This window comes from Lates calcarifer, linkage group LG2, assembly GCF_001640805.2.
Source record: "Lates calcarifer isolate ASB-BC8 linkage group LG2, TLL_Latcal_v3, whole genome shotgun sequence".
Classification (NCBI taxonomy): Eukaryota; Metazoa; Chordata; class Actinopteri; family Centropomidae; genus Lates; species Lates calcarifer.
In genome coordinates, this window is record NC_066834.1 from 13,132,393 (window position 1) to 13,145,894 (window position 13,502).

Here is a 13,502-nt window from a genome sequence, read left to right on the forward strand (position 1 = left end):
AACTTCAGTTTAGACTGATGTTCCCCTGCTGCTGCCTTTTATTGTTGCGGCTAATGTTTATGTAAAGCAGCGAGTTATTTTTTTGTGAAAACAAGATTGGTTGTGTCAGGCACGCAACCCCACATTGAGTTGTCGCTTGCAGAGCTGTTTTTTCCTGATTGGCATTCTCAGCAGTACATGTGAGCCATGCTATTTTATTTTTGCATAAAGTGTAAGAGAGATTTCAACTTGCCAGCACCGTTTCCTCCTGACGTGCATTCAGCCACCCTCCCCTGCCCTCCACAGAAAATAACAGTGCACCACCCGAAGCAGAAGTTTGTTATATTGTTCACATTTAAAGAAATCTCCATATTTATGCCCTAGTTGCATTGCTTTCTCTGTTGCTTTTTGTATTATGACATTTCCCACTGACAGAGACATAGCCTGCTGATGTTGTTTTTAAAACTGCTGCTTGTATCAGTTTTATTTCATTAGTTTCACTGATGAATTTTTATTAGTGGTTTGCTCTGTGCCCCTCTCTTCAATTACAGTAATTACATTCTTTCCCTTCAGCACCAGTTTACACTCACTCCCTAACCAACCATATATTGAACATGTTTGTAAATTGTGTTTCTTTCCATGCTAACTGTTTTTATGAAGAAAGAAAATGCAAGGAAACAGGTGGACATTATCTTTTATGCTTGTGTCTTTAGTAAACTTTAGTAAAACTCCAGAAATATTTATTTATAGAATAAGGAACAACTTTATTGTGAGACCAACATGATTCAGCCTCGTGTTCATCAGATTAATGGGATATCAGAATTAATTGGATTGTGGTTGTGTATTGAAATGAGATGTAATTATAGATAATTTGTTCATTTTGAATCTTGCTCCTGCCACAGCATTGCGTATGTGTAGACAGGTGAAAAATGAAAAGAGAAACCTGGCTTGTATCTTGGGTTTTACTTTCCTTTCATTTACCATGTCAGTACATTACTTACAGAATCTACAGAGGTTTCTAAGGGTCCCTTATGAGATTCCAGTTATTACTGGTGAGGTTCTCAGTATTGTTTAGGATGTTTCAGTGGTCAATAGAAAGGATCTAGAGGTCCTTTAGGCTGTGTAGGGGTTGTTTAGAAGGTCAACGGATTAAGGTTTTAGTGCCCATTTAGGAGGTAATGCAGAGCATTCAAGCGTGGGTCTTGGGAGTTTAAGGGCTCTGCTGTATCTTAGCTGTTCCTAGGACTGTGTCTCTGGACAGAGATGTTGCACCTGGAATCTTCTGCTGAAGCCAAATACCACTGGCACCAACGTTGCCTTTACTCTCCACATCTTTTCTAGCTCCTCTTTCAGCTTGTGGTATTTTTCGAGCTTCTTGTGTTCCTTCTTCCTGATGTTGCTGTCGCTTGGGGTTGCTACTTCTATCATCAGCTTTCTTCTGTTGTTTGTTGACCAACACAATGTCCAGTTGGTTAACCATCACCAGTTTATCAGTCTGGATCTGGAGGGCCCACAGGATCTTAGCTCGGTCATTCTCAAACACTTTAGGAGGTGTCCTCCATTCTAACCTTGGGACTTCAAGCCCATACTCGGTGCAGATGTTGCTGTACAAATTTAATTAAAGTTTACCACAGAATCTCCACCACCGGCTGCTGTTTGATTATCAGTTGACAGTGATTCAACATCATATCTCCTGCTTCATATGCAGCCTGCCCTGCACTTGATTTAAGCATGTTTCCCTGGCATGACTGCTAGAAGCTGTACGCCAGCACAGAGGAAAGGCTAGGCTGCAGCGTGTTAGCAGTGGGGGAAGAAGAGCTCAGATCCTTAACTTTCTTTACATACTTTTTACTTCAAGGTGCCTTATGTGGAGTAAAATTTACTTAAATTATTAACTTTACTCATTCTGCAGAGGATTGGCACTTTTGACTGATAAATTACCACTTATATATGATATTATTAGACTGTTAATACTGGTGCATCAGTGGTTCCGCAGCCTTTTCCTGTTGTGGCTGCTTGAGGTGGAGGTGGTTTAAATAGAGTTAGTTTAGTGCAGAGGCTCCCACCTGAGGGCTCGGGTCCCTCCAAAAGGTCACAAGATAAATGTGAGTGGTCGCTTGAAAAGTTTAGAGGGGAAAACTCTCATAGATGCCTCAAACATGATGAGAAGTAGACTTTGCTCTGTTAGAGCTTACAAACCCAAAATCTTGGGAGCCACTGGTTTACTTGTTAACATTGCATTGTATTCTGTACACTTATCATGTTTGTACCATTGCAGTGGAGTAGATCTAAAAAGTGGAAAAACTGCAAATACTACTAATACTAGTGAAGCACAAGTACCTCACCACTGTACTTGAGGTACAGTACTTGACTGAATGTACTTTCTACAACAATGGGGTCAAATGCAGTTATTTATAAAAGTGGACTGGTTTGAAGAGCAGTTATTTGTTTATTGACAGTCATACTGAAAGTCTTCCCTCCATGTTTTTCTTTTCCTTGAGCTTGTGTTATATTCTGTCCTCTTTACGATTCTCTGTAAGTCTTTCTTTAAATGTCTCTCTCTGTTTCCCCCAAGGACATAGAGAGGAGGACAATGGGGGCTGTTGGGGTCTCCCCCCAAGCCCTGCTGTGGCTCAACCTGTTCGGCTTGATCTCTCTGGCGTCGCCCCTCAACCCGGATGACCCCAATGTGTGCAGCCACTGGGAGAGGTCAGTTTCCCCCAGTTCAGTCTCCTCTCCAATATTTCAAAGTGAAATAACACAGCTGAAAACTCTGTGGTGAACTAATGGACTGGCCCACCACAAATCACGACTGAGGGTTTGCCAATAATCAAAAGCAAAAGGGAAAAGGTTTACTCCTGGGGACATAACTGAAGCTGTAAATTCAGAGCAATGGTAATGTGACTGCTTGAGTGGTCTCGCCACTCAGTGCTATGCTGTGTAAAAGCACAGTGTCATTTCTGATGAGAGCTATCCAGAGTGCAGGTGCTGTGATCAATAATCTCTCAGTGTAATCAGTGGGAATTGTGGAAATGGATCTTACCTCTGATGACTGTCGCAGTTTCACTTCTCACTAAAGGTTAGGCTCAGTTCAGTAACCTTTATTTAAACACACAGAGAGCAAACTCTCAGTGTCAGGTTGTTATTGTCAAAGGGAAATAAAATCAAAGCTGAAACAACAGAGAAGTGTAGAAATCAAAAATTAGGTTAACTCAGGATTTTTGTGTTCATAGGAAAATAAAATAAAGCTCACACAGTTCTCTGAGAGAATCGATCCCCTCTAAACATTTTTCATATTTAAAAAAAAAATAGTTCTACAAGGACACACTGTGTCCTAGCTCTACATCCAGAGATCAATACTTCACATCCTGTTGATTTTGTTTTTAGAAGTAAACGTTATTGACTTTAAAATTTACTTTTTGATGTTTTATCTTTTAGAAATACTTTCCTACTTCACTTTATAATTTTGCCTTCAGAGTAACTGGGAAAATCTTTGAATTTATGTTATAGTGCTGAAGGCTGGTTTGTGAATTTGACCAGAATTAGAAATTGAATTGTTCATGTACGTATTCTGATTTAAGTGGTGGTTTTTTTCTGTCCCTGTAGTTATGCAGTGACTGTGCAAGAGTCTTACGCCCATCCATTTGACCAGGTCTACTACACCCGCTGCACCGACATCCTTAACTGGTTCAAATGCACCAGACACAGGTATGAGCACAGGGTCGTGCATAAAAAAGGCTGTTCAATCATGTTTTTATCTGCTAAAGAATATCACCAGAACCAAATCATTTGTGTCACCCACTGATGTGGAGAAGGTTGGTCACCCATTCATCGTGTCTTGACTTCTGCAGCTCCCTGTGCACACATCTCTCCCAGAAATCCCTTAATTCCCTGCAACTTGACAAAATGGTGCAGCTATGTAACCATATTACACCCATGTCCACACCGCTCTACATTAACGACCTATGTCTTTCAGAATGTCCCAGAACTGCTTTCCTCTTATGCCCAAACACTCTGCCTGAGATCCTCAAGAAAAACAAGTCTCAGCTAAAAAACAAATGTGATGTTTGATATTGTCCATTTGCTGTTAGAGCCCCCAGACTTTGAAATACCCTGTCTGAAGAGACTGAGCACCAGTTTATATAAAGCTGCTTTTAATTCCTGACTCTGATGCTTTTATCCTTGGTTTTAACTTAGTTTCTTCTGTCTGATTTGTTTTAGCGATTGAAATCTTCTATACACATAATTATTGTGGATAATTCTATTGTAGATAACTACATTAACACAAATGTGGACTATACTTTCATGTAAAACAATTGATGTAATCATGTTTTACCATCTCCTTCCTGGTTATCTCAGTCAGGTCAGATCTCATGTACAGCGTATGAAACCCTGCACATTCTGTTGCTTAGGATCAGAGGCAATCAGCCACCAGTGTCTACCACCGAACACTGGCAGTTCAGCACTGCCTGATGTGGTCATTCTGATGAGCGACTGTTGCCGTATCGGCTTTAATGACCACATTAAGCTTTATAGCCACCAGTTTAGCTCCTTCAGCCAAGAGCTGAGTCATTGATCTTAAACTGAAATGTCAGAAAACATCAGCGTCCTTGAATGAGTGGGAGAAAACCCCCTTAAATGTTTAAGTGTTGCTCATCTTTCAGAAATGGAGTGATGTGAACACATTGTTAGAGTTGTATGCTCTTATAGGGCCATGTTATGAGCAGCATGTGAATTGATTTTTTTTTTGTAATGTAATTTAACAAATGGTAAAACCTATCTTATGTTGAACAGGTGAAATTGAAACTCTTACTTTATCTCTATTATGACGTAGAAGTTTTCAGGTGGAGGAATGTGATCTGCACTATGTCAGCATCCCTAATACCCAACAGCTGCAATATTGAAGACAAGATCACAGCAGCCATTCCCCTGACATGTAAGAATGAATCCCCTTTCTTTCCCTCACTCTCTCTCTCTCTCTCTCTCTCTCTCTCTCTCTCTCTCTCTCTCTCTCTCTCTCTCTCTCTCTCTCTCTCTCATGTACAGGATCAGCTATAAGACAGCCTACAGGAGAGGTGTAAGGACCATGTACAGGCGGCGCTCTCAATGCTGCCCAGGTTTCTATGAAAGTGGAGACCTGTGTGTTCGTAAGTTGCATTGAGACCTTTTCAATTTGGATAGATAATCCATCCACTACCTATACTGCTTTTTTCATAAGGGTTATGGGGGGGCTGGAGCCAATCCCAGCTGACACTGGGCTAAAATCAGGGTACACCCTGGACAGGTCGCCAAACAACCATTCACATCCACACCTATGGGCAATTTAGAGTCAATTAACCTGCATGTCCTTGGACTGTGGGAGAAAGCCAGAGTACCCAGAGACTCTCCACAAACTCCACAGAGAAAAGCCCTGGGTGAACAAGGGTTTGAACCCTAAACGTTCTTGCTGTGAGGGAACAGTGCTACTGCACCACCATGCCATCCCTAAACGGACATTTATACCGATAATAACGTAATAGAGTTAAGTTGTGCTACTTGTAAGATATAATACCTGACGAGGTGAAGGCTCTTCAACTGTAATGTTTCTTTGCCTTCATAGAATCAATTACATGAAACCTCAGATAGGGCTGCACAATTAATCAAACACTTAAACAAACACCATCATCTGCGATAGTGATGTATTAAATGCTCCGCTCATAGAAAACTCTACGCCCCCTAAACTAACAGCCAACCACAGCTCAGTTCAGAGTACGAGAGTAACACATCTACCCTGTTCAACCACCTGAAAAATCACAAACTGCAGCAGGATGAATGCATGAAGAATAACATCACTAATGTTACCCCACTAAATCCCTGTCCTCGTCCAGCATCAATTCATCAATAACAGTGACTTTTTATAGTATGTCACCATTTTCATCCAGCTCCTAAAAATGGACTGAAATAATCATTGCAGTCGCATTTCACTTGGCCAGAGTTCTGTATCCAGTATACACTGAGGGAAAGCAGCTCTGTTGGTTTAATTTTGGGTAAAAAAAAAAAAAAGTGGTCAGATTTTATTTACATTTTGTTTGCAGGAAATGATCTATGTATAAGGACCTGAATCAAAAGTGCAGTGTTTATTAAAAATATTTTGTCCCTACAATTAATGAATGATCAAATAATCTTAATGATTTTTGCCATGATTGTGCATCATAGAATAGAAATAATTATATATTAAAGCTGCAAACAGTGTTGAACGGGCCCTCACACCCTATATATGTCGATGTGCATCAATTTAAACCTGTAAATGACTGAAATGATTATTAAACTGATGCTTTTTTGCTGTTTCTGTGCGTAGACACAAGGAAATAGGACAGAGCTGAATCCCATCGAGTTGATGGGTGCTAAAATAACTCACAATAATAAGAGATCTACTGAGCGTTTTTACTGTGATATTTGCAAGAATCTGGACCAAATCAGCAAAGAGGAGGAACAGAGAGGAGATGAGAGAAATGGTTGCAGCAAACCTAGTTTTGCCTGAGGGTTTGAGGGGCACCCGTAGGGAAGTCACAGCTGAAAATTTGGACAAAATTCTCTGTGAGTGTACATGATCACAAACTCTTAAGTCCAACAGTTGCTCACTGAAGCTTTAGAGTCCTTTTCTGTCGCTGCCTACGGTTAAATATTTGTGAATTAACTTAAAACAGCAAACAAACACCTGTGTCACTGATGTCCATAGTTGACACCTGCTGGCCAGTCAGAGCTGATTATTCCCAGTGACTGATTTAAAGCAGCGGTTTCCAAATGTTTTTGGCTTTTCCCTTAAAGTAAAGTGGTGTTTACACATTATCTCAGGTTTAATAAGTCTGTGAGTGGTAAATAGTTCAACCAGGATTATTTTCCTCTTTCAGATTGTTTCATGTTGTGTTTTAGAGGCCAGACAGGCTGAAACAACAGAGAGGAGGGAGTCATTAGAGACAAGTCTGAAAAATCATTGTGTTTTGAAGCAATATTGTTTTGATTCTTCACCCATCCATCATCTTATAGACGGCTGTTTAAAGAAGTAATAATATACCTTCAGTTAACACCAGATAACATGCATCTTAACAACTTTGTTTTACGTGGTCGTAGTCTGCTGTAGTTAAAGGAGCCATTTGTTAGTTTTTGCTATTGCTATGTAGCCAAAATGTGCATTAACAGCTGTTTACTGACCAGTCTAGAAGAAACTTTGCAAGTTCAGCATCACATTTCATTCCTTTATCCGCCAAGCAGTGGAAAGCATCGCCAGTGTTTTGCTTCTAGCTCTATCACTTCCTTTCTAACCGGCTAGCTCTGGCCTGTCTTGTCACTTTCTGATAGTGAATCTCTACAGAGTTCAGTCAGCCCTGAAGAAGTAGCGCTGCTCAGAGAGCGTATTCTATTGTCTTGTAGCGTAGACGATGGCTGAAGCTCTTGGCAAGCAACTGTCACCACCACCTACTCCCAGCAAAAAAACAGTTTCCTTTTTAAATACTTTATTTTGATCTGATAGATTGTCTAAGTAAGCTATTATATAATTAAACAACCAAGGTCCTAGATATCAGTTTGATATAACAATGAGATAAAGACCAAATAAATTACTTTGTTCACTTTCTGACTGAACAAAAATGACACTTTTTTCATCAGAAAAATGCTTATAATACTCTTTCTTATGTAAGTGAAGTATATGTGCTCTTATACTATTCTTACAATTGCACATTGGGTTTGATCCAGTGGCAATAAAAACAAATCCAACATCGCTGTTATCAAACATAAGTTTCTCCAGAACAGAGATAGATATGAAATATTCCCACCACAAGGGAAAGCATGCTCTGCACAATGTCTCTGCCACAAAATCATTTTCCTGTCATCTGCATTGTTATTTTCAAACTTTTTTCCCACTTGATACACACAGAGTATCCAGGCTTGTTAAAATTGCAGTGTATCTTATGGAACAGTGATTCAATCTCAATCGTTATCTTTTCACTTTGGTGCCGGGCGGTTATCTATATCTGCCGTTAGAGCTGTCAAAAGTTAGATCAATCTAGCTCTGTTACAAAGTGGATCCATTTCTGACCACAGAGCGCTTTGAAATCAACGTCAGAGGGAGGAAAAAAAGTAGAATAAGGTCTCAAATAAGACCTCAAACGAGCGGTAAGCACAAATATGGGGTAGACATCCGATATCGCCACTCTGAAGATAGTTGTTTGTACAACAGTGTCTTGTGTCTTGTATCTTGTGTCACTGAGGGCGTCACATGGCAAATCAGGCTGTGGCTTATTCTTCCTATGTTGCCTTTGATGTTAAGTACAAGAAACCTAAATATAATTCTGTAAAAGAAAATGTCTTATATTTTTCCTCACTCACCTTATCAACAGAGGAGGAGAATGTGAAATTCAGCTTTATTTCCTGCTGTGTGGGATGGATCTTTGGCTGAAAAGTTTGGTCAGTGAGATAAAACATTTTCTCTGTGCAGTTATTTTAGTTTGAATCTCTTAGTGATTTTCCCCAGTCAAAAGAAAAACAAAAATATAGGCAATCAGACCGACCAGATGAGACAACAGATGTTCACTCAAAGCTGATGCGACAAATACATAGAATTCTTTATTTAACTATAAACTGAACCTTCAGCTTTCTGTTCTTAATTGTTAGAGACATGCTCCTGCATCTCTTATATATCTGTTCATCTGACACAGCTGACAGAGTTATGAACAGACCAACTTAAATTACTGACTTGGTCATGCTTAGGCCCTGCTCCTCGTCAGCAGTTGTTTCATGATCACACAGTTTTAACTTTAAGTTTGCTATGCAGCCTGCAGACAGCGGCTCTTCAGTGGCTCAGATGTTCATCTTTCTTATTCATACAAATTAACAGAATAAAATGTTTAACAATAATTAACATTTAAATGTTTAAGGGATGAACCGTACATTGCTCGCCAAGTTGTTCTCCTTCCCAAAATCACTGAGTCAGTGACTCACTAGAAACTTTCATGCTTAGGGTTTCCTGGTGAAAGGACTCACAAGATTGGATGGCCTTAATTTAGACTCTAGAGATTAGTACTCTAGATAGTCTGAACATTTCTGCACAAATTAAAGGACTATCAGCTGGATTTCATATGACAAGAAGTGATCAAACTTTTTTTTTTAACAGACTGAATATGTTTTAAGTGTTCTTTATTGTAGTAATAGTTCCTCTATATGCCTTCTTTGTCCATTGTTACCATACGAGCAGACACATTCCAGTAAAATACTGAAAAAAAGCCAAACTCATCATCTAAACCTGTCAGAAAACTGAGACTGATTTTAACCTTGCCCTCCCCTCAGTTTACTGACAGAAACACAAAACCATCAACTGTTTCTCTTTAGTTTTCTCTTCCTTTCTTCTATTTTTTTTCTGCTAATGCTCTTCTTCTCTGACTTTTCTCTAACTGACAGTTTTGCATCTCCCTGCTCTGTCTTTATGTCATGCTCTCACCCTCCTTGATCTAGCAAAAGAAATCAATTATCCACCCTAGATGGTAAATTCTATAGGGTAGTGTTGCCTTTTCTTATTGTAGAGAGGAGGTGAATAGGTTTGCCTGGAGGGCTGGGGAGGGCAAAGAGGAGCATATTGTGTGTCTTTATTCAGCATCTGCTTGTAAACAACTTTATTAGATTCTCCTGGGCGATGTAGACAAATATCCCGCACTTCATTGTGTGATGCCCCACACACACACACACACACACACACACACACACACACACCACACACACACACACACACACACACACAGAGCCTCCCACTCCCATCGGCTGAGTAGTTTGAATGCCAGAAGCTAACTACGGGAAGACTGGTTCGCTAACGTTAACGGCCTCGGACAGGTCTTTTGTTGAGTGATATGCAACGGCTTGAGCTAATTGAAAGGTTTCCCTCTGCGGAGGCACAGAGAGAGAGGGGAGGAAGGGAAGGGAAGGGAGGGGAGGGGAGAGGTGGGGGAGGGCTGCTAATTTGATTGTAGGGCTTTCCTCTTTCTCTGTTTCCTGGCTGATTTGTAGGACACTGTTTTTCATTCCCTGTTTATCCGTGTCTGTTAGATAAACATGCAGTTATGTGCAGGATGTGGAACGTGTTTACTGTGTTTGCATCTAGACTTAAAAACTTTCGGCAGCCACTCTAAATTGAACACATCTTTAGTTGATGTTCCCTGTCTTGCTGCTGAGAGAATCCTTTTGTTATTCCTCACCTCTGCCAGAGGCCATTTTATCTCATGTCAGTGTGATTTCTCCCTCAGTTGTCTCCTTTGTCATTTTCATTCCATCTCATCTCATTCCATCCTGAATGCCGTATGCGTTACCTCTCTGTCCGTCTGTGACCTCGTCACCCATCAATCGGCCTCAACCTTTACCCCATTTCCCCCCTATTGCCCACCTTCCTGTGCCACTCATTACACCTGCGCAGCAAATTTGTTAGAAATTATAGTTTTGATGTGATGTTTAATCACATCCCAAAACAAAATCATTCCTTCTGTAATCCTGTGATTCCAGTAAATGGTGTTTCTCTGTTCCTTGATGTTTTTAATGAGTCAGTAATGCTATGCTAAATATCTGTATTTAGATTTACACCAGAAGTGGTTGGAAATCATGTGGACTGTGTCTCAAACCGGGTATCTGAGTCAGTACATTTACATGTAGTACATTGAGTACACAGTGTACTCACTGACGTAGTGTGTGGATTTCTACAGGGTGGTGTTGTCTCAAATCAAACATAACCATTGTGCACTTGTTTTTCAATATTTGTCATGTTCTGACTACGATTAACCATTTGGTTCCTTCAGCTTTAACTCAGGAGAAAAAAATCAGCCTCTTAATGTGAAAGAAATAATAATTTGTCATCTATTATGATAATTATTCATACTATCCAGTCTTAGTTTATGACAAAAAGTAAATTTTACTGCACAAATTTTGATTCTTTTCATAGCCATTCAGAGAGCATTAAATCCCCAATACATATATATATTTTATATATGGGATTTATTACTCAGAATTTTTTTTTTTTTTTTTTTTAAAGTGTGGAACATAATGTTATGTCCAGGGCACAAGGTTTAGAAATATTAAAACTTCTTTTTCTGTTCAGAGCAAGAACAGTTTCATTTTCAGTCCTTGTCGCCCCGGGGTATCGTGATCGGCCCTGTCGACAGTTTTACACAAGCTCAGACAGCGGAGAAAGATGTCAGGTGTGCACTTAAAGTTGGCCCCACTGCAGCTCTCTGGCGCTGCTCATACCTCCGCTCTCATTCTTCCTGCAGCAGCAGATCAAGAGATTCAAGGGCACTGAAGACTGCTTCAGCACGCCGAGACAATAGCTGGAATTAGGTAGTGATTATTTAATTTGATATCTATTAATCTTGTTGTACTCGTCGCTGATGTAATCCTCCTTGTAGCTGTTCCTGCTCCAATCCACAGGATGAAAGGATTAGGCACCAGTTTAATGATTTATCAACTCTCCTTCAGGATTACAAGAGCATGTGTCTTTGGCTCTCTTATTAAAATCTGGGCCTGGATTCTCAAAGCATTTCATCTCTCTCACCCTCTCTCCCTCTCCCTGAAAATGTGCTGGACAGCACAAAAGATCCCAACCAGAAGTTGATGAAGAAGTTCATGCACAACAGTCCATAACTAATGAACGCAGAAATCTCCATAAGTGGTTGCTATGGTTTGTAAAAGAAAATTTCCTCATTGCAAACGTACCTCGAATCCCCAGCGTAAAGAAGCAAAACAATAAGCTTGTGGCTGCTATTGTAGAAATGTTGGAAAAACTAATTGAGAATACTTTCACCGATTATATCACCTGTGTTAAAGGTCTTACACCAGTTATTGATAAATGCAGCAAAACCTGAGGTAAAATACCTTTATTTTTTTTTACAGGAGTACAAACAAAAAGGGAAAGCCCAGCTGCTCCACCTTTCCCACATTACCCATGAAGTGCACTGACAGAAACTATTTACTCTGACAGTTTTCACATCTTTATGATGTTTAGAAAGCAGGACTGGCCCCATCCCTCCTCATTTCTTTGCTTTTTTGTTTATATTGCAAATACACAATGACAAATGACAGTCCACTTGGATGGTTCGAAGTCCCTTCAAGGTTTCAGAAGATTAATAAATAGATAGATACACAGAGGTACATTATTTTTAAAAAAAAAAGTTTTTTCTTATTAAATATTGAGTAGTTTTGACCTTCAACCCTCTTTGATGTGTTATTACATTGACATTGCTTCATTTTAAGGAGTCATACTGTAAAAACATTAGGAACCACTGCTTCAGGAGATATAAAACCGTTAGATACATGGGAGGGTACTGAACTGGGATTCCTAAGGTCCAGTACGAGGTGTGATCCAAAGGTTCAGAGACTCCTATAACAATCAAAAGCCATACCTGATTTAAATTTGGTCACTATCCACTTCAAAGTATAGTCACCTTGTGCAGTGATACACCACTCCCAGTGCTCTTGCTACACCTGGACCGTTCCCTGGAAACATATGTAACACATGTCCAGATGTTGATTGCTTGTTGTTGGTTATTCGCAACAGGAACAGTTTCTGAACTTTTTTGTATATGGAGAGTTGTATAACTTGTATATAGTATTCATATTAACCACTGGATGCACCAAAACACTCCAGTTTTCCTAATCTTCATAATGACAGTTCCCTACTACAGTTCATTACTACAACCTGAGCAAACCTTAACCATAGAGGTGACAGATCTGAAAAGAGACCGTCAAATGAATAAATTCAGAAGACACTGACACTAACGATCAACCCTCTTTGTTGTTTAAGAACTCGCTGAACAAAATTTGTTAATCGCTGATATTTCTAATACTGAACTGTTTTTAAATTGACAGTCCTTGGCCATATCTTATGGTACTCATTCTATATGGCTTTCAGTTAACATGTTACTGCCTGTCTGAAAACAAATGTAAAGTGATAACTCATCACCTTTGTCACACTTGAACACATTTGGCAGTGATGGAAAAACACCAATTCTCCTCTTTTTTTTGTCTTTTTCTGAGAAAATGTGAAGCTTTCTGTATCACAGGCAGAAGCTCTACCTCAGTCTCCCCTCCACTAGAATAAATCTTTACTCAGTGTGCGGTGCCAAGTACATGTGGCTGCAAAGATTCCTGTCCTAATGCACGAGAAAAGCTGTAAAATGTTAACACACTGCCGCCATAAATTTAGAGAGCATGACCCCTCTGTGGCTAAAGTACCATAAAACCCATAAAACCTAGTTTTACTGAGGCCAACCTAACTCCTGTGTCTACTGTACACACTTTTCCCTCTCTGCTGTTATACTTCTTTGCAACTTTCAAAACTCAGCACTTCACTTTCTGTGCACTGTGCTGATTTTAAATAACACCTCATAGCCTTAAAACACAGCTAGTACTAGCCAACTAGTATCTGCTGCACACATGCTTGCACTGCATGTGTGCATGCAGGTCCCAACATGCTCAACTAAAGAGGTGTTATTTTTCATTTATGTGTTGTTCGT

At 39.8% G+C, this 13,502-nt stretch overlaps 1 protein-coding gene across 1 annotated transcript in view; it reads left to right on the forward strand.

Moving 5' to 3' along the window:
- Positions 1-13,502, forward strand: part of LOC108894325 (multiple epidermal growth factor-like domains protein 11) — a 114,517-nt gene that overhangs the window by 27,148 nt on the left and 73,867 nt on the right. Inside the window, exons 4-6 of the mRNA XM_018692969.2 lie at positions 2,555-2,688; positions 3,586-3,687; positions 5,026-5,126. Of these exons, the coding sequence (XP_018548485.1) occupies positions 2,573-2,688; positions 3,586-3,687; positions 5,026-5,126 (319 nt within the window). The 5' untranslated portion in view covers positions 2,555-2,572. The remainder of the gene's footprint in view (positions 1-2,554; positions 2,689-3,585; positions 3,688-5,025; positions 5,127-13,502) is intronic.